General features: G+C 41.6%; 1 protein-coding gene across 3 annotated transcripts in view; it reads right to left on the bottom strand.

Annotated features, from left to right (window-relative positions):
* skap1 (src kinase associated phosphoprotein 1) overlaps nt 1-19992 on the bottom strand; it is a 52497-nt gene that overhangs the window by 12567 nt on the left and 19938 nt on the right. For 2 of the 3 annotated variants that reach the window (XM_077000456.1, XM_077000455.1), the window contains exons 4-9: nt 14257-14362; nt 13339-13364; nt 12979-13095; nt 1021-1101; nt 841-924; nt 609-733 (exon numbers count right to left, since the gene is read on the bottom strand). In XM_077000456.1, the coding sequence (XP_076856571.1) occupies nt 609-733; nt 841-924; nt 1021-1101; nt 12979-13095; nt 13339-13364; nt 14257-14362 (539 nt within the window). Of the gene's footprint in view, nt 1-608; nt 734-840; nt 925-1020; nt 1102-12978; nt 13096-13338; nt 13365-14256; nt 14363-15195; nt 19729-19992 lie in introns of those variants that run through there. The other variant, XM_077000457.1, reaches the window with a different exon arrangement.

Genomic DNA, 19992 nt, shown 5'->3' with positions numbered 1-19992 from the left:
GGGCGCTATGCTCAGTGAAAACAGGCATTCTTCATTATAATGATACAAACACTGTTCGGAGCAACCACAGCAATGAGTCAAAGAGCAACATGAAACGTGTGTGTGTGCACATGCGTGCATATGTGTTTGTGTGCATGTGTGAGCAGGTGTGTAGATCAGTTTTTGTTTATGTAAATTTTCATGTCACAAATGTCTAAGAAATGAAAGGGCAAAGAGTATTTTTATTTTTTTTCTACTGAGGTTAGGCTTAGGTTTAGGGATTGGCTATTAAAAAGGTTTACTATATATTGGCATGCATCATCCTATTCAGATACATATAATCATATAGCATATGTCCTGTTTGTGTGTGTGTGTGTGTGTGTGTGTGTGTGTGTGTGTGTGTGTGTGTGTGTGTGTGTGTGTGTGTGTGTGTGTGTGTGTGTGATGTTTGTGCAGAGGAACCAGATGCAAAGCATGCACTTCTCATAGTGGAATGCAGGACAAATGCTATGACAATTCTACAGGCAGAGAAAGAGTTTAAGAATGTTAAAACCATTAGCAGATCTACACAGTCACAGTGTGTGTGTGTGTGATGTTTGTGCATGCATGCATGTTTTTTTTCAAAGGACCTGGAACGAACGTCTTCCAGGAGCAGTTATCTCAAAGCAACAGTGCTTCTTGGAGTCCTTGCGCAGGTTGGACACCAGCTCTGCACTGTAGCCATTGATATAAAAAGAGCCTTTCTGCTGCTTATCTGGAATTAGATTGATGCAAAATCATCACATCACTGGATATTACAGCAAGAGACCTGCAGCAATTCAACTGACGTTGGTCCCTTGTCTCATGTCTGAATGGACAAACCTTTTTCACTTCCAAAGTAGTAGAATATAGTATTGTTTAGGACACACCATCTCTTCTGCCACTCCATACTAAAGAAACTGTGATCTTGTAAAAGAATGAAAATGACAAATTAAAATTAAGCAGATTCCACGCATGCTTAAAATAAGTCCAAGATGTGAGGTGATGTTCTGATGCTCCCACCACGCTTTTTCTTCTCCAGACAGCCTTGCTTAAGTATGTTGCTCAGGTCTTGTACGGCCACTTTGGGAATTTCTCCGAAATCTAGTTGGGTAAAAAAAAGACAAGTGTAAAACTTGGAATGCTATTCTTACTTAATAAGAGTTGTGTGGTAGCAATTCACTATTCAACTATGGACTATTCATCGAGTCATGCATAACTTCCTAACGTTGGAAGGCACTGTGTCAGATTTCTAATCACAGTTATCGCCCAGTTGAAGCCCAGTAGAAGACTGCTAAGCAGAAGTCAGGCCACATAAATACACCCCATAAACACATCAGACATTTTACTACAGCTCTGAGAAAAACACAGAGCAACACAGTTCCTGTAGTGCAGGCTACTACTGGCATGATCAATGCCTCGTTACATCAGATCTGAGCAGCAGTTGAGCCACACATCTGATATTTTGATAATATTCCTAATATCTGGAGCTCAGTCCATATATTCCAGTTTAAGACGTTCTGTTTTGCTTGCAATGGTGGACTGATATTTATCTTCACCCTGAGACGTATTTGTGGAGTAAGTGGAGCAGGGCACTAGGACACAGCAACCACGCCACTCTGTGAACGGGGCCCAAACAAGACTGAACTTCCCCATCATCAGCTTCCATCAGCCACGAGCCCCACGGGCCGCAGAGTTATGTCAGACAGGTGGGCCCCTAAGCCGGGCTCCAGACTGATTTAAAGCCCATTTATACATGTTCGGATGCCACTTAGTCCACTGATGACAGTAGATATGACTTTTTGAACTGAGATTGTTATCTGAGCAACTGCTCAGCAAAGACTATACAGACGTTCCATCACCATGATTAACACTCGTGGCATCTTGACTGGAGTCCAGGACCTTGCGAGGCAGAAGGAGTTGTGCTGTCAAAGTTACTCATAGGTGGTATTGAAGTCTTCATAACATCACTGTGGCAGATCCCTGGCTATGTGAGCATTACATCAACGCCGTCACCATGTGGTGATGTTCACCTGCTTCCATAAATAAACTTCAACTCATTTAGGTCATCAAATCAAGTGCTGACGCAACAGGCGAAGAAGCCACCCTGGTTTGACGTCGCCACATGAAGAACCTCCTGCTTGCTGTGTTTTTAAGACGGATGAGAGCGCGGTCACCTGACTCTCCACACGCTCACACACTGCCCAGCCCTACACACACAGCAACATCGATGTCGTCATAAATACAACTGTAGTACAGTCTGTTGTGTCATGGCCTGCTTGATGTATCAACTCCAGAATGAGCCCTCAGTTCACCAAATGATCCATCCGGCAGTCTGTTCATTTTTTTTCCTCTTGCTCCTTCGTTCCAACACCTTTTAATCCCCTCATCCATCTCCACTCCCTTCCCTTCATTTATCTAAGAGGTCAAGCCCCGTTAATAGTTCGGAGGAAGTAGAATAAACAGAAGTAAGGTGAGAATGTCTAAAAATGAGCTGTCACCGAGGACTCTCTCATCTTCACACACCTTCTGACTCACAAAGGCGTTCAGTGTGACCTGTGTGTACAGTGGCACCCTGGTTCATGAGCGCCAGCTGAATGGACTGAAGAGGAGGCCTACAACCATTATATGTTAGTCGCCTTTCGAAATCTATACAGGCAAGAGGTGACTGTGGAGGGCTACCACGTTCCATTATTCTTCCACAGGGTAGCAGTGTAACATAAAATTTCACCTTCAGAAAAAAAAAACACAGGACAAAAAACCCACAATGTTCTATTCCTGATCCCACCCCTTCATAGAAGATTCTGATTGGTTAAACACAGTATTCAACTTCAGCCACCTCTTCCTAACAAACCAATAGGAGCTGAGATTTTTGTGAATATCTGACAACAAAGAACTGACAGTGCAGATCACTGGAAAAGAAGGAATGCCAGTGACTCGTTCTTGCTACTTTCTTTTTACTGCTTCTTGGTTTTCTAAATGCTACAAAAATACAAATACCAGCTATCCCAAAAACCCCCTCTTGAAAAGATGCATAAACCATGATCTCCCTCTGCAGAGTTAAGTAATAAGACTTCATAAAAAATGCAAATTAAATTCATCGTGGTGACTCATATTTTCATTTTAGCTATAAATTGCATTTTTAATTATTCAGAACAGTGTGGTTTTGTAATTTTCTTCACTAGCATTCCTCTCTTTAATTAGCATTGTGCTTATCATTTCCACTTATATGTGCTAAGGGTGTCTATGAATATTTCAGCATCTTACATCACCGCCCTGAACAGCCCTGCATGGCACCAAGGCAACAATGTTTTCGCAATTCAATTATTTGAAAATAAATCCACATCACAATACATTAGAGTAATTTTAGAAATGACCGTCAGTGGCCCCTTTAAGTACATGCATCAAACTCTTAAAATTGATAACACACGTCTTACTTAACCTCAGATTAAATTACGCTTGGTACAAAGACACCAAAAAAAAAATTCCAATACTGTCCTAAAGACTAAAATGAGCGTAGAAATAATAATAAAAAACTACTGAGGGTTTATTCAAGAATTCAGCTTCTGTCAAGAAGCACGAGGTCCAGTTCTGAGGTTTGAAGTGTTTGTTTGTTTATTTGTTTCTTCGTGGCCTCATAAACAGAGCCCTGCGCCGAGGAGGGGAGCAGGGAGATGGGAGAGGGAGCCACACCAAGCTAATGACTTTCCCCGGGGCTGCTGCTGGCAGAGACGGCAGGGTGATCCATGGCACCGGCACTGCTCCGTGGCAGCCAAGATTGGTGGGGGCCGAGGCAGCGAGCAGGCTGCGCATGGCGGCGTTCGTCAGTGCCACTGTAACGGTGGAGTCAGGAGGCAGGGGGCAGGACGGGGAGGGGGGGGGGGGTGTTGGTCTGGGCCACGAGAGTAGCCCGGCGGGGCCCTCGAGAGCTACGCCATGGCCTGTCACTCGGAGACGCACACGGAGCTCCTGGCCACATCGCCACCGGCACTCCATTATCTGACATCCACCTTGATCTACAGAAACTCATTCTGCACATCTGCTCATAGAAGGCAGAGGTCAGGAAACAGTCAGCAACGAAGCCAAACGTGATGAGCAACAAAGAAGAACATGCATTTGTGAAATCCAATCATTCTTGGGTGCATTACAATATGCCAACAGATAAAAAAGGGTCATTTAGTACAGCTGTAAAGAACCCGAACTGAGTGGATCTAAGCTGTAAATTTGACAGCACTCCCTCATCTACCTGTCACTACACTTTCAGCAGTGTGTTATGGACTTAGTGGTTGATCCTGCTATAAAAATGTGATTGATGCTACTGTGACCTGAGGGACTCTCTGCCATTATCTTCTACTTTAGTTTGGCTACAGGTCAATCAGGAGGGTGGATCAGTGAGCTTGAATGCATCCGATCACGTGCTACATGTGGTAAGGATTACACTATAATACTATTCAAAGATTTCCTAGTTAAAAGAGGCAAGGACTGCTTCACGGTGATCGAACACACAATAACATGACAGCGGGAAAAAGAAAACAGAGCATATTTGCAGGAGCAAGTTAATAAAGACAACAGAGAGGTGAGTCTCTACAGGTTTCACGGGGCGGTGAAACATTACAGGTTGTATCGCTGTACAGGCTGTGCAGGCTGCAATACTGTCCGATTACTAGAGCCCTCAGCAGGTGGTTACTCAGTAAAAACCACCATGAGATGTGCAAGCCAGTGCAAATGTCTGAGCGAGGGGCAAGCAACAGCCCTGGGAGACTCCTGGGTGGTCCAGGCCATATACAGTACACGTCTTTTTCAACCTTGCCCATCAACTTGAAAAATCGTTAACTCATGTTTAAAAAAAACAGCACATTCTGGTCGCAGGTGCACTATTATTTTCATTTAAAAATACCAGGCACAATCACTTCAATCTATAAAACAGACTTGCTCTGTGAGAGGCGTAGAATAAATCAGGACCCCCCTATGAGATGAGCCAGGCAGGTATATGATTAGATCCACATGGAGAATGTAACCTTTATAAATCCCACACTACGAGCCGGCTCTCGGGGAGGTGAGATAGCCCTACCAGGCTGCCGGCCTTTCTGTGTGTCATCCAACTGCGCACAAGCAAGCAAGCGGGCCCAGAGGCTGACCTCAGGTTGAACCCTCCCGATGAGGTGAAACAGAAGGCACTGGGGTCCCTAGGGGCCATCAGAGAGGCTGGAGAGGAATGCTGATCGGGGAGAGAGTTGAGTGGAATTGCCACACTCTCCTGCACTGCACTTGATTAGGAAAAAGGATCCACTCAGGGTAGGCTTAAATAGCCCCTCCCCCCAAGCCAATCCTCAAGCTGCATACAGCAAAGAGCAAATTGACACATTTTTCCTCATTAAAGGCAAGGCAGTGGTCTCTCCACAGCACACATCAGCAGTGGAACCATAGAGGGAGGGAGAGAGAGGCAGGGAGAGGGGGAGAGGGAGAGGAGAGAGAGAGAGAGAGAGAGATAAAGAAATGCAGAGATCAATGACTGGGCGAAAGCCACTTTCCTCAGCTTTCCACACCAACTAGGGTTGGCTGACGTCTTTTAATTGCAAGAAGTTCATTGTTTCCATAATGTGATTGTGCATGATGCAGCCTGAACAGAAGTGCTGTTTTCAACCGTATGGAGTCCAGAGCTCAACAAGAGCGTGAACCTCTGTGCTGGCCCCGCTACGAGGGAAACGCTATTGGGAGACAGAATCACTGCTATATTTCCCCCACTGCGTTTCCCCCACAACCAAATAAGCGTAGACTTTGTCGCACTGCTTTAGAGGGGCAATAGAGAAGGTGTCTATGTGAAGAGCACAGGCTGTGTAAATTTCACTGCTATGCTTTCTGACAACGTTTAACTGCACCTACTGTAACCTCATGGTGACAGATAGAGGCTCACAAAGAATACACACTCTGCAGCACCCCAGAGAAAAAGAGTGACATGACACTGAAAACAGCACTATGGTGTATTATTAAATATTACACAGGATTGTTTGTTTCTGAGGATTTATCCGTAACAGCCACCGTTTCAATCATTTTTGAGCCTTTCTTTTTAAAGTATAATTAAAGTTTGCAGCATTTTACACATCTAATGTGAAATTTGAACGGTTACTATAAAGTGATGTAACTGTAAAGTTAGTTTTATAACAGAGCAAAACTATTAATATAAACTTAAAGAAGCTTAAAAAAACTGTTCAAAGATGATTCCAAGTCACAATATGGAAAAACATAATTACTATTATATGATAAAATATATGCATCCCTTTTAATTTTTATAATGTGCTTCTTATTAATCAGATCCCGAGGAAAGGCCTCTTACTGTTTTATTTATGATCGTGTTACGGTAAAGTCGGTATTAGCAATTAATAGGAAATCACCATTTCTAGAACGGTAATTTGTTAAATAATGTTATGAACGTTGTTAAACAATGCCATAAAGCAAAAATAAATAAAGACATAAACAATATTACCGTACTTTAAACTAACTGTAGTTACTGAATGTCAGTGGCTTGTTTTGAAAAAAAATTTATTCTTAGATGCGTGTAAAAAGCTTTATTTAATAAACTTGAATAACAATGTGTAAGTGCGTTTTGAGTTTTCCATGTATGTTTTGATTAATATTTATAAAATAGACTACGCTTACAGACACGTGTCGGTTGTCCGAACAAGGTAAATAAAGACGCGTGATAATCAGCATAAATCAGAAAAGGAATGTGACAGGGGTTGTAAAGTTTGACGTGCTAGTTAACATTCCGCGTTTGAACGTTCCAGAGACATATTTATGACTACAGACTGGGTCTATGGAGCGTTTTTACCACGGGCCTGTTCACGACGGAAAGCAACCGGCTTTTATATAAATGGCATAATAATAATAATAATAATAATAATAATAATAATAATAATAATAATAATAATAATAGTAGTAGTAGTAATAGTAATAGTAGTAGTAGTAATGGCAGAAGTAGTAGTAGTATGAGGACAAACACAAATATGTCATACTTTAAATAATAAAGATGGCAAGCAAGTCAGTATTTAATTTAAAAATTAATATTTATCATATTTATGGAAGCCATTAAAAATATTTATTAAGCTATACAAACTATCTTGTCATAACGTAAAATTGAATATTGCACGTGTCCTCCGTCAACACAAAGAAAGCGAACAAGCTAGTATAAACGTGAATTACAACTGACAGTCTATAGCCTAGAGGTACTGGAGAAACTCAAATACAAAGATAAATAGGTTCAACAAAAAGACGAAAAAAGCTCAATAATAGTCATTAATAGTCTTTTCATGCACTCACACCATATCTTAAGCGTTAATCTTTAAACAGAATAATACGTAGGCAAATGTTTTAAATATAGCTTTTAACGCTGCTTTAAGTATCAGTAGTCAACAACAGCGTAGGAGATTATATCTTATAGCCTACTGAAACTCGTTTTTTAGTTGTTTTACATTTTATGTCTTTAAAAGTGACAGAATCTATCGATTATGTTTTATGATTTAGACATTTTGCTTAAATGTCCGAGAAGATGCTTGTGGCCCCGTGTAGTTATTCGTATAACTTTGAAATAGTGTTTTTTCTGACGTGCTTTCAGAACTTCTAGAAGAGAAGTTACTATAAAACCACTCCGTAACGGGCCAAACTCGTCTGGGAGACAAAGTCTGCCGTCGTCAGCCGTTATCCAAAGTCTGCTGTCCTAAAGAGAAAAACTGAATGAAAGGCTATAGTCAGGACAGTAGTATAATTTAAGACTTGGGTTCTGTTCGGTACACAATGCAACTCTAAAAAACATGAATTTAAAGAACTGGACTGCAGTTACCAATAAATTGTTTTAATTGGATTAAATTTTTTTCAAGTTCAAAGATAAATGTGAATTTTCCACTGGTGCTGTGCTGCTAAAATGAAGGAAGACAGGGGAAGTTCCACTGAAGTGTTTGTATTGGCGGTACTTGGCTATGGCTGGACAGGGGCCAGACACTCTCTCCCTATAAAGAATGGCTCTTCGGTAAAGGCGCACGCCGTGATATTGATACTGTGATCACTTTTCTTGGCCGCTTTCAGTGTCTTTGTTCCTCTCAATCGCAGTGCTAAACCACGTGATGCGGTAGTTACTATCGTATTTTGTTCAAACGGTTCTCAATCAGATTAAACAGCTCACCAAGTCAAATCAAAATAGTTATAGCCTAGACCTTCGGATGATTTAACCTGTAAAAATGTGTTACTGTGTGTAACATTATTACCAGTCTAAAAGTCAGGGATACACAGATAATATATACCTGCCAAATGAATTTTTCCAGAAGAATTCATGCATTTGTAACTAAATTCAAAAATTTTTTTGTGTTTTGTATGTTTCTTCTTTAAATAATTAGTAAATCATTTAAATACATTCATCATAATACTCAACCCATTACATTATATTCTTACAGTATGTACTTGATTTAATGCATAAAAGAGCTCAAAAAGGTTTGAAAAAACTCACAGTTAATCTCCACTGCAAAACCATAATGGACCAGCTCAGCGGTATAGTGAGTGCCAAAATGACATTGAGCTAAAACTCAAACCAGACCCTGAGAGAGCACGGGAACAGAAGGCCTTTCTGGTGCGCACAGACTCACACACCTCCATGGTCTTCATTTATTTCCCTAAGAAAGCATCAGGCCACCTGGGCCTTACAACCAAACTTCATCAATCTTGAGAAATGGAATCCAGTGGAGAGAAAAATCAAATTCTCATTTGCAAGATGGGGAATGGGGGTGGGCACGTCAGTACAGTTGACAGTTTACATTTGTTTACATCCGAAAGCTTACCTTGTGTACAATAGACCCCAATAAGATAGAAAAAAATGATACAAATTGATGAAAAATACAGTAAAATGCATTTTCAGATTTGTACAGTGAGATGGTAGAAATACTACCACTGTAGCTACCCTAAACATCCCTGTGCTGGTAAGTGTGTGGGAAGAAAAAGCAGTAAGACAGGTCAGAAATTGTTGTTAAGAGTGTACTGTTGGTATGTGATAGTGTGTTTGTTTGTTTGTTTGTGAGTGAGTGAGTGAGTGAGTGAGTGAGTGAGTGAGTGAGTGAGTGAATGAGTGAGTGAATGAGTGAGATAGAGTGGAGTGTGTTTTTCAGAGAAAGAGAGAAAGAGGTTGAGTGAAAGAAAGAGAATGAAAGAAAGTGAGAGCAAGAGAGAGAGAGAGAGAGCAAGGCAAAGAAAGACAGAGAGAAAAGGAGAGTGACAGAGAGAAAAAGAAAGAGAGAAATGTCCATATTTCCAGCAGCACAGAAGGCTTCTGGGAGTGGACTGAACTTTTGAACCTGTGTGGCAGTGGCAGTGATGCACTTAGACTGCTTGAGTCTTCAAAAGTGCTTCACTGTTCATTCATGTGAAGGGCAAGACAGGATGGGAAGTGAAGAACAGTGTGACGGAGGAGCAGCCACACTGGAGTCCACACTGGAGTCCACACTGGAGTCCACACTGGAGTACACACTGGAGTCCACACTGCAGACGCCCATCACCCAGCACACCACACACACACACACACACACACACACACACACACACACACACACACACACACACACACACACACACAAGACTCTGCCATATTGCTCAACATGCACATCAGAACAATGGAAGAATAACCATGGCTTGGCAGAGTCAATGGAATAATGGCAAAATGAATAGATGGATGAAAGCAGACATGGAAACTTCAATAGTGAAAATTTCCTGTCAAGCCAATGATCCTTTCCTAAGGAAACTTCATTTGACCTGTGCTGTTGCCATAGGAGTGTAGGTCAATAATGCCATCACAGACAGAGTTCAGACAGGTCACAAAGTGACCAGCTCAACACCCAGAGGTTAAAAGTTCACAGGAGGGAGGAAGCTCCACTCGAGGTCTAGGTATACACTAGACTGGCTTCGACCTTATGGTTGAGCGGTCTGAAAGGGTGTGCCCCTGCAGATCAAAACTCCTAGCCAACCTGCAGCCCACGGTGTAGAGACAACACACAGTGGGGTCATTTGAAGAGCCAACAATCCTTTAAAGCAGGTTCATGACATGCAATAGAATTTACATGTTTGGAATCACAGAAGCAGGGTGGAAACAGGAAGTAGTAGAAAAAAGAAAACAATGCACACACTGACACACTCACACACACATATACACTAACCGTTCACTTTAGCCTTACAGATAAACAGTTGATTGGTAAGCTAAGAACATCACTGATGAAACCCCTTTTCAACTCTCCTGGGATTAATTACAATAATCAATTCACTAACCAACACACCCATTAATTTGGGCCCTGTAATCCTCTGACAAAATCAAATTTACATCTTGATCTAATTTACGGTAAAGATTCCACAGAGCTGCGAGTCCTTTCCTACACTCTGATTGGTCTCCTTGGCTGTGCTGTAGGACCACTGTGCACTGAGATAACAGCGATGGAAGCAGCTTTTGTTTCACAGCATAAATCAGTCAGTTGAGTACAAAGGGAAGCGAGCCATGGTCGTGGCTGATACCGCCCAGGCCCCTCGGCACACGCACACACCACAACCTGCCTCGCTGGACACAGAGCGTCCTTCCTCAGAGAAGGCAGCAGAACCCACGAGGCATCGTCCTCAGAGAACAGAATTTAAAAAATACCTAGATTTAAAATAGGTTTTAAAATTTTTTTTACCCTTTCAATTTTGGTTTAGATTGTTTAGATTTATCACTACATACTTCCACTCATGATTAAGAGATAAAAATCCAATATTCTGAAGATGTGCCAATTTTTTTTTTATTTTTTTCGTCTTAAACTTGGCCTGGCTGAAAATCTACTGCGTCACACTGCTGTGCGGCATCCTGCAGGACTGCTGTCACCCAGACAGGGCAGTGGAGCGGCTGCAGGCGAGGCCGGGTCAACCGCACGGTCTGCGGGTGAAACGCAGTTCACATTACCATACAGACAGGGGCCCTGACAATGGAGCACCCATCTGTTCCTGTCAACCATAACAAATCTGGTGTCAGGCTCCTCTCTGGAGATGAGGAGGCGGTCCTCGCTAAATGAAATAACACTGACTCCGCCCTCAAGCCATCCAAGCATTCTGTTTCCTCCTCAAACAAACATCCCAGTGACATCACTGAAGAGGCTGAAGGAGGAAGAGCCCAATGCGTGAACACATTGCAGTCTTTTCATGTCTTAATCAAAACGAGATAAAGGAAATAAAGAAATAAGGTTTTTTTTCAGTTTTGAGCATAACATTTCCTTATTGAGCGTGAGGGAATGCGGCGTATGAGGGAGTCTAAATACTGAAAACACAACAGAGACTTACGTTTAAGTGAATGAACACAATTTCCATAACTGTATTAATTTCCGTTATTTAATTTTCTAATGTTCATGTGTGTTTCCCACTGCTCTTGTGATAGTCCCTGTTGGTGAACTAAACATGAACTCTGAACTGCCCTTGCCCCCTCTGGTCATTACCTTTATTAAAAGAGTGACATGATATGAATCCACCCCAGCGACTCCCCTTTGACTTACATTGCTTTTTTTCTGCATTCACATCAAAAGAACACACACAGTCTTGACCCTTTTGTTCCTAAATTATAAAGATGCCAAATAAATGTGGTTGTTGAATAAAAAAGTGCTAGTGATGGTGAGTTGTTCACAGTTTCATTCTAAGGCAAAAAAAGCAATATTTTTACGCAGAGATTAATGTGACCTTTCAGGCCTGTCACTGATTTCTTTTGAGGGACATGGAGACCACCGTCATACTTTCTCATATCCTTTCTTTGCTGAAATTAAAAGCTGTTTAAAAATGGTATTTTGACATTTCTAGACAAGTGTGAACACAAAATTAGCTTAAAATGATCTGTTTAACAGACAACATATTTTATACTGGCTAAGCAAATGGAACTGTAATGTCCTCCTTCCTCTGTGGAATAGAGCCTGTGGTGGCGGATGAGTGATCAGGGGAGAAGGGGACCAGACACTGGCCCTCAGGTAGAGGGTTGTGTTTCAGACCCAGCTGGGAAGAGAGAGGCTAGGGAGGATGATTAGTCACGGCTTTAGCCTGCAGCAACAGCCACTTCAGCTTCTGTGTAAACTGGGTTCTGGCTGCAAGGAGATACATGACCATTTCTAGTCTCACTTCCATCATTTCTCCAGGTGTCACTCGCTAGAACCTTCCCCTGTTGCACCTTACATTTTCTTTAAGTGATTTTTTTTTTTTTTTGTGAAAAAAACAATCTCTTCTCAGTCATAAGCATGCCCACAGGTGAGCAACAAAGGCATATAACTGGGAAGCCCCATTAGCACTCAGACATACACAGCCAAACGCAAAAGTTCAATGACAGCAAGTCAGTTATCTCATCACTAGAGGGCGCTCTTCATCCCTTTTCTGCTAAAGCCATCCCAGCCAGCAGTGATGAACCCCACCCCCTCCCCCAGCCCCACATCTCCTTCTCCATATCCTACTGGCATTCAGCACAGGCGTGGGAATCCACTAGAGGGTGATCTGTTACCAAACACCTCCACCACACTATACTTAATCATTACTCTGCCCAATAAACCCCCAACATCCTTCAAAGATAGTGTTCCCCAATGTGCTAAAGAGGCTAGCTACATCTTGCACACATACTCTATGGGCTGATTTGATATACAGGGTATCCACATACATCTATGTCAAATGTCTACCATATGCATATTAGACAGAAAGTTTAAAGTTATTTCATAACCTTTAACTTGACCTGTTTACTAGGACGTGCAGGGTACATTAAGTTTAAGTATCTCCTACTGTTCTGGGTCTATATGTAAGCATTACAGAAGCTGAGATAATTGAGGTGGACACTTTAACCTTGAGATACAGATATAAACACTAGGGAAGATGGTGTTGGGATAATCACTGGGCCTCCATGCAGGGACAGGGACCAGCTGCAACATCATCCCCAGATGCAAACACACAAACATGGGAACTCACATTCAGGCGCAGTATCCTCCTGGCCATCCGAAGCACCAGACAGGTCATCCGAAGGGGCAGAACGCCCCAAGCTGGAGCTGTGGTTGTCGTCTGAGCCGTCCTCGTTCCTAAACTCAGCTGAGGGGTGAACAGAAGCACAGGAGCAGTGGCCATTTGGAGCGTGGACATGACACATATGGAGATTAATGACGGAAGTTTAAAAAAAATGTGCATGAACAAGGGACTACTCAGATCAGGAAGACCTTCTGATGGTAATGAGTGACTATGCCAGGACTGGCATGTAATCAGGGTGAATTTTACATCTATAGCCACTAGAACAAAATGCTATAATACCAAGTAACTTGTCAAGTGCTAACTTACATCGGTAGGGAAATTCCTGTGGATTTCTGAAAAACAAGATAATATTCAGTTGAATTAGAATAAGTAGAAGAGATTAGAAGAAGATAAAATCAACAAATCATCATGGGCTTTGTTACAAAATATTACATTACTAAATGTTACATTTCTGACACTACTTCTTAGGTAGACTGGATTGGAAAGGTGGGTGTGATAGCATTTGCAAACACCTCTGCAATTACACACAGTGAGCTTTGTGTTATTCGCTCACTCTTGTAAATGCTAAGATGGTGCTGGTTTGATTTCTTCCTATAATGCTGATCTGTTCATTCGCAGATGGAGACATGAGCTTTTCCGTCTGCCTTAAGCTGTCTGTCTACCATAAGATGTTGTTCTGTGATAAAAAAAAAAATTGAATAGTTGCGTAGGCTGCAGAGTTCTGCATCAGACTATGCTGGAAAGAGAACAATGCCTCTGCTGCAGGAACGATCAAACTTTGGCACCACAAAACCACAATGGTTAGCGCACCGGTAAGCAACGGCATGCTCTCGATTACTGCGCAGGAAGAAGAACAAGCAAGCAATGAACTTCCTGTGTTATAATCTAACATGTTTCTTTGTACTATATGTGAGAACAGTGACATTTCTTGAAATTCTCCATTTCTGCAAAATTTAGGGTTAGGATTAGGGTTAACCCTATCTGGAAATTTTATTTTATTTTCCATGAATATGGAATTTTTTTTTATATATATAAATTTTATTTTATTTTTATTATTGATTATTAGTCTTATTCATAAGAAAACAAAACATCAGATATTATGGATTAGATATGTCTTTTTTACCTTTATTCACCTTATTAGTTATAAAACACACTATAAAACACATTATAAAAATGTGTGTTTTAACTGTATGATTATATGATTAATGCATCAGAAGCACCTACTTATTGTGGACAACTCGAAAGTTGTTGAGAAGAATGTCTCTTGTTTCACTAGCATGTCTACTCAGGTTCTCATCCTCAAGAATGCTTGAGACAAACAGTTCACAATCTGAAAAAGATTATTCACACACACACTGACTTGTTATCTACAGTCTATTTTACGATCTTACTGTTTTATCACAGAGAGAGAGAGAGAGTATGATAAAGGGAGAGGACACAAACTAAACAAATTAGATAATGGAAATATATGTGAGTAGAAACAGCTTGAGTGTCACAGTGAAATACTGTCCCCACTAATTGATGTCCTTGAAATATGCAAAAGCTCTCCAAAAGATCAAGTTGTGAGCATCAGTTAATGCAAATGTTACAAATGTCAGTGTGTGCGACTAACAGAGGATTTCATTGTGTCTGAATGAATAAGATCCCTCATGGAAGATCACACTGTACAAAACGTTTTGATCTGGTCTAGTCATTAAACAGTAATAGCAACATCAGAATAGTAGATACTGCTCTACGCATGATTACAGTAGCAGTCTGAATGCTTTCTCAAAGCACCTGTCAGTGAAGGTTTGAACAGTAAATGGCTACACTGCAGCTAATGAGCACTAGCTAAAGGTGAAGGTAAGCATCAGAATCAGAAGACACCTTCTAAGTTTTAAAAATTGGGTCCTAGAGACCTATCTTGTGTTTTTCTCAAAAGACGGCCATGTTTTCAAACATCAGTTCTTTGTTCATTAACGATTTATTAACAAGTAATGATTAGATCATTAAGGTTTAAATAATAGCTCTAGTTGAACCAGTCCTGATAGTAAATAATACTACTGGTACTACTAATAATAATGATACTCGAATACTAGCAATACTAATACTCTAACACTGCTGTGTAGGTTAATATCTTCCTCTCAAAAACACATTCTAGAAGAATGTGTCTTGAACTAGTACCTTCTAGAAGTCTTCTGATGTCTTCAGAAATCGTGCCCATCACTAAAAATAAGACTCCACTGAAAAAGTCCTTTTTGAACTGGTTTGGTTTTAAAGTCCTAAGAGTGAAACTATTGTCTACAAAATGTACCACCTTGCTGAAACTTGCAGAGAGGCACTCTTAAACCGCGTGGACTCATCTACAGGGCATGAGAGGAAGAGCACAGCTCTTTGTCTGGATTATGAAACTGAAACTATTTTGGCTAAACAAATATAGAGAAAGGCAGGGGAAGGTAGGGCCTACTGTAGAACAGGACCAGGTAGGATAGCAAACGTACCTGGCTGGCTACTCCATTCTTACGAGTTCTTACGCTTTTAAATTCAAATGAGTTCATGGTCCAAAGGCAATGTGCTACAGTGAAGAGAGCTTTCATAAATTCCATGTTTTACAAAATAATCTTTAAAAGCTTCTATTTTTATTTATTTTTTATTCATTCATCTTTTAGTTTAGTGTATGATTTGTATTTTATTTTGCCTATTATCACTGTTCATTTTACTACTCTGTCTCAGTAGTTTATGGACTTTAGGGCCACATGGATTAATCCAATAATACCTTCACAAGTACATTATTTATCTACATAAATGTTTTTATTGCTTATTTTGGCTATAAAATGTATAAAAGGCTAATGCACATAGCCTATACCTTGCAATTAAAAACAGGTTAAAATGACAGATATGTATTAAAATCTACAAATGCATCATCATTATGATTATATTGAAGAGCATTTTATTCTTCTAGATAAAACAATCCCTGATTTTTTTTTTAATGTACTGTTGCTGTGAGGTGTCCAAGACAGGTGCATTGTGGGATATAGGGCGGATTGGACAGTAATGGGAGAAGAACAAATCTGAATAGAATAGAGGGGGTAGCATTCCAAGGCGAGGACATGACCGTTTGACCCCTTCCTCTCTGTCCCTGTAGCTACAGTCCCTGGTGAAGGGAAGATGGAGGGAAGTGCAAGGCCTCCTTGCTCTCCATGACCACTGCCTCCTGCCTGCTGGGCATTGGCCATATGAAAGGAAGAAGCCTTTGTAATCCACCCAGGATTACACCGCCCAACAATACACAGCTGAAAGAGCGACAAAGACCCAGTATCAAACACTGTCCCGGGCTGATGAGGAGAACCTGCTATGATCTCCCACCACCAACACTGCCATCAGCACCTCTCATCTCCCCATGAGAGCTCTTTTGCCATTCGCCTGCTCTTTTCTTCTCTTCGCTTATCTGGAGACGCAGGCTTTTTCATCTTGGCATTCCTTTTCATTTGCGTTTCACTCGGGGGAGGGGCGCAGCTCTCTCATCTGAGTATATCACCCTCCTCCACAAAACAACCACACTGTAACACAGCGGTGCACCCCTCCACAGAGCTGACCTCGGTCCGAAGGCGCCGGAACAGCACCGGTTTAAGGTTAGCACCTTCCAGTGAGGGAACTCACGACCAACAAATTCGTTCTCAATTCCTGCTTAATCTCGATAAAGTACTAGATACATATCACTGAACTGAATGGCATTCAAACCCCAAGGCTCATTCCTGCTACTGGCTTGACCTTTTGAACCTAGATCTGCTGTTCCTGCTAATTAAGCTCCTGTCCCACACTTTAAGATAAATCTGCAGACCTCACTAAGATGATGTTTGAGGTGGTGTTTAAGAGTGGTAAATATCTCCTAAAGGGGAAACGGCATGATAGTTTGTTCAGGGGATTTCTAAGGTATCAGTTCATGTCACCGCCCAATCCTCAAACAAGGCGAGCTGAGGAACAGAGGAACTCTTCAGAAGGACACTGGCACACAGACTCTGCTTCTGAGCAGCCAGCCTTACACTGAAGTGGATCCAGATCATTTGAAAGGATTTAACCATCATGGATCCATGTTGAAAACATACGTGTGCTTGAGATTGCTTCCCCAATGTCTTATGTCTCTTATTTGAATATGAACATGCACAGTAAAATACCTAATGGTAGAAAAAAAAAAAAAAAAACCAAAACTGCTTCAGCAAAGGAAGCAGTAATTCAGCTAAGATTTATATATATTTATATAACCTTTGACAATCACGCTCCTTTGTAAATGTTTTGTCTTTTATAGAGATTGATAGCAGTTGTTGTCAGTGTACATCAAACGTGATTGAGAAGCTTTAGCAGTCCTACAGTGGGCAGTGCTGTAGTCTTTATCCTGCTGGAGGGAGAGATGATAGCCTAACACAGAAGGACCTGTTTGGACACACACTTACACTTCACTGCCTGGTGGACGAAACTGGGGAGGCAACCAGCGAGACAGAGAAACAGATGGTCTGTCACTGATAAAATGAGCCGTCTACCTTCATCTGTCTCCCTCTATCCCACATACTTCTGGCTTCTTTAAATCAAGTTATTGATAGAGCAGTGGCTGCACTATGCTTCTCTCAAAAAGAAACTCTGAATAAACCAGTACATGGACAGATGCATCATTTAGCAGCTGCAAACCACCTTTGTCATGGTCCGGTAGCATTTCATCTCCACGCCTACATGTTACAGTGTGGCAGCAAGCAAGCGTTTTATCTTGCATAGCTGTTTTTACAAACGTATACTTAACATGTCCATTTCTCAAAGGCCGTTGTCTGGTTTCTGCAGTAAAAAAAGCCATGTAGTTGTTCCCTAATGAAGCAGTGCATTGGTGGCATGCTATAAGAACATGATGGTGAGGATGATTGTGCTCCAGAGGAAGAGGAGTGGAGAGAGTGGAGATGGAGGTTTAACTGGTATTTTCCCATCAAGAGGTGGAGTCTATTCACATGAAGTCTCTATGCTTACCATTCGCAGAGTGCCAAAAACAAAAAGACAGACAAAATGGCCCCATGACCCTGTCTTTAAAGAACAGGGTGAATAGTGTATACGGTTCTCTCCTTTGGAGCTCAGGTTCCCCTGCGGAGTGACACGCTTCAGAAGGACTTGAACAAGACTCAGGAAGTCAAGCCAGGCATTTGATTTGTAAAAGCCCTTGTGACAACCATGCCCAGCATGTGAAAGAGAGGGTGAGAGAGGGAGAGAGAAGGGGAGAGAGAGGAAGAAAGAAGGAAAGAGAAGGACAGAGAGGTCTTTGGTCTGCCTTAACATTACAGATACTGCACCTGTCAGTACGTTGTGCACAAAAGCTAACGATTATCCTTCTTTCTGTTCTGTGGCCTCTCTAGCATAACTCTTGCCCTCCCTGGTGTCTCACAGGCCCCAGACAGTGCTCTGTCTCTGTCTGTGCTGCTAATGAATGATAGCTCAGTGGTGTAGAGGACACAGAGCTCTGATGCTTTGCTCACCTGGTGAGCTCCAACAGTGGGGGGGGGGGGGGACCAGGCAGGACTGTTGCCTCTGACTTTATGCTCCCAGCTGCTGGTTTGTGTGAGGCAGCAAAAAAGGAGCTGTTCTATGCAGTAGTATGGCTTTAGATCACATGACTTCACAGCCACTGGCCCATTGCTGCTCACTTCTGTCCCCCCTACTTCAACCTCAGCGAAGCTCATCTCCGTCTTTGCTTCTCCTCAGTGTCACACCACCCCTGGCACCCCACCTCCCCAAGTGTGTCCCTGCATGCTGACAGGAGGATGAAAAGCATTCTGCTCTTGCAGGCGGGCGGAGCGTCTGTCTGTATAGGACTGCAGCCCCGGGCCTGACGCCTGCAGATGGAGACCCAGTGGGAGCCCCAACCGAAGCATCCAAAAGGGCAGTGAAAACACCCTAATGACCAGATTCACTCCAACAGCAAAAAAAGAAAAAGAAAATTGCCAATTACCCTTACAGCGGTTGTAAAAGTGAAGCACGTAGCCCATTACCTGCATATGTTTTGTAACTGGCTGGCCAACAGATGAATTTACATCTGCGTAATTTCTCCCATTATCTGACAAAAGGGGATGAATGCAGCTCAAACAATGACGTTTTATATGAGCGGAGATTAAAGCTGATCTTAACAGAAGACAAGGTTTTGACTCTTTTGACTCTTTTGATTGTGTCTCGGAGTGTTGAAGAACACAATTAAAGCACAATGTCTTTGAGAATGATTTGATTTTTTGTCTTTATGTACTGAAGCATTCAACATTGCATAATCAGTCAACACATCCTAGTGCTAAATAATATTCTCTGAATATCCTGTCATGAAGAATGCATAAATGTTCAATATATTTGCAACTGATAAAACATTCTAGTTTCTATTAAAAGCATGGCTTACTGCTTTTAATTGTTGTAAACTTAATATGAGGCACTACAAGAGGGGTCAATATCATTGTACAATAAAGACTTCCAAGACACTCTTGTCTTGTTGCTGGACAGGCCCAAGGCCTTAGTGAATTAATTTGGGCGTGAACTCTGGATGAACCTGGTCAGTGGAGAGGGTGCTGACAGTGCACTGCTGCAGGGGCAAGAACTGTGCAAACCCAACACCCTGAGTAAATATTGGAGCAGTCCATCAGTTGATCAGGGGAATGAAACAGGGCTGCCCAGAATCCACAGATTTCTAAGTGGAGGTGAGGTTGATGGAGGCTACAGATCTATCTAGGCAATATTTTTAGTTTTTTTTTCTTCTTGCATATTTGCTGCTGCTGGTAGTTTTTTTTTTAGATTTTCTTTTAAAAATATCATATTTTAATGCTTAGTATTGTGATTATTAAATGTTTTGAGTGCATGTTGTCATATTATGCAATTTCTTTTTGTATAAGTGACTGCAGATTGTAATGTTTTTATAAAACTACATCCCCGAGTGAAACAGGAACAGGAAACTATTATTTCCGTTCTTCT

The sequence above is a fragment of the Brachyhypopomus gauderio genome, chromosome 3 (genome assembly GCF_052324685.1).
Source record: "Brachyhypopomus gauderio isolate BG-103 chromosome 3, BGAUD_0.2, whole genome shotgun sequence".
In the NCBI taxonomy this organism is placed as follows: Eukaryota; Metazoa; Chordata; class Actinopteri; order Gymnotiformes; family Hypopomidae; genus Brachyhypopomus; species Brachyhypopomus gauderio.
Note: the sequence above shows the minus strand (reverse complement) of the source record. Positions and strands in the feature narration are given on the sequence as shown.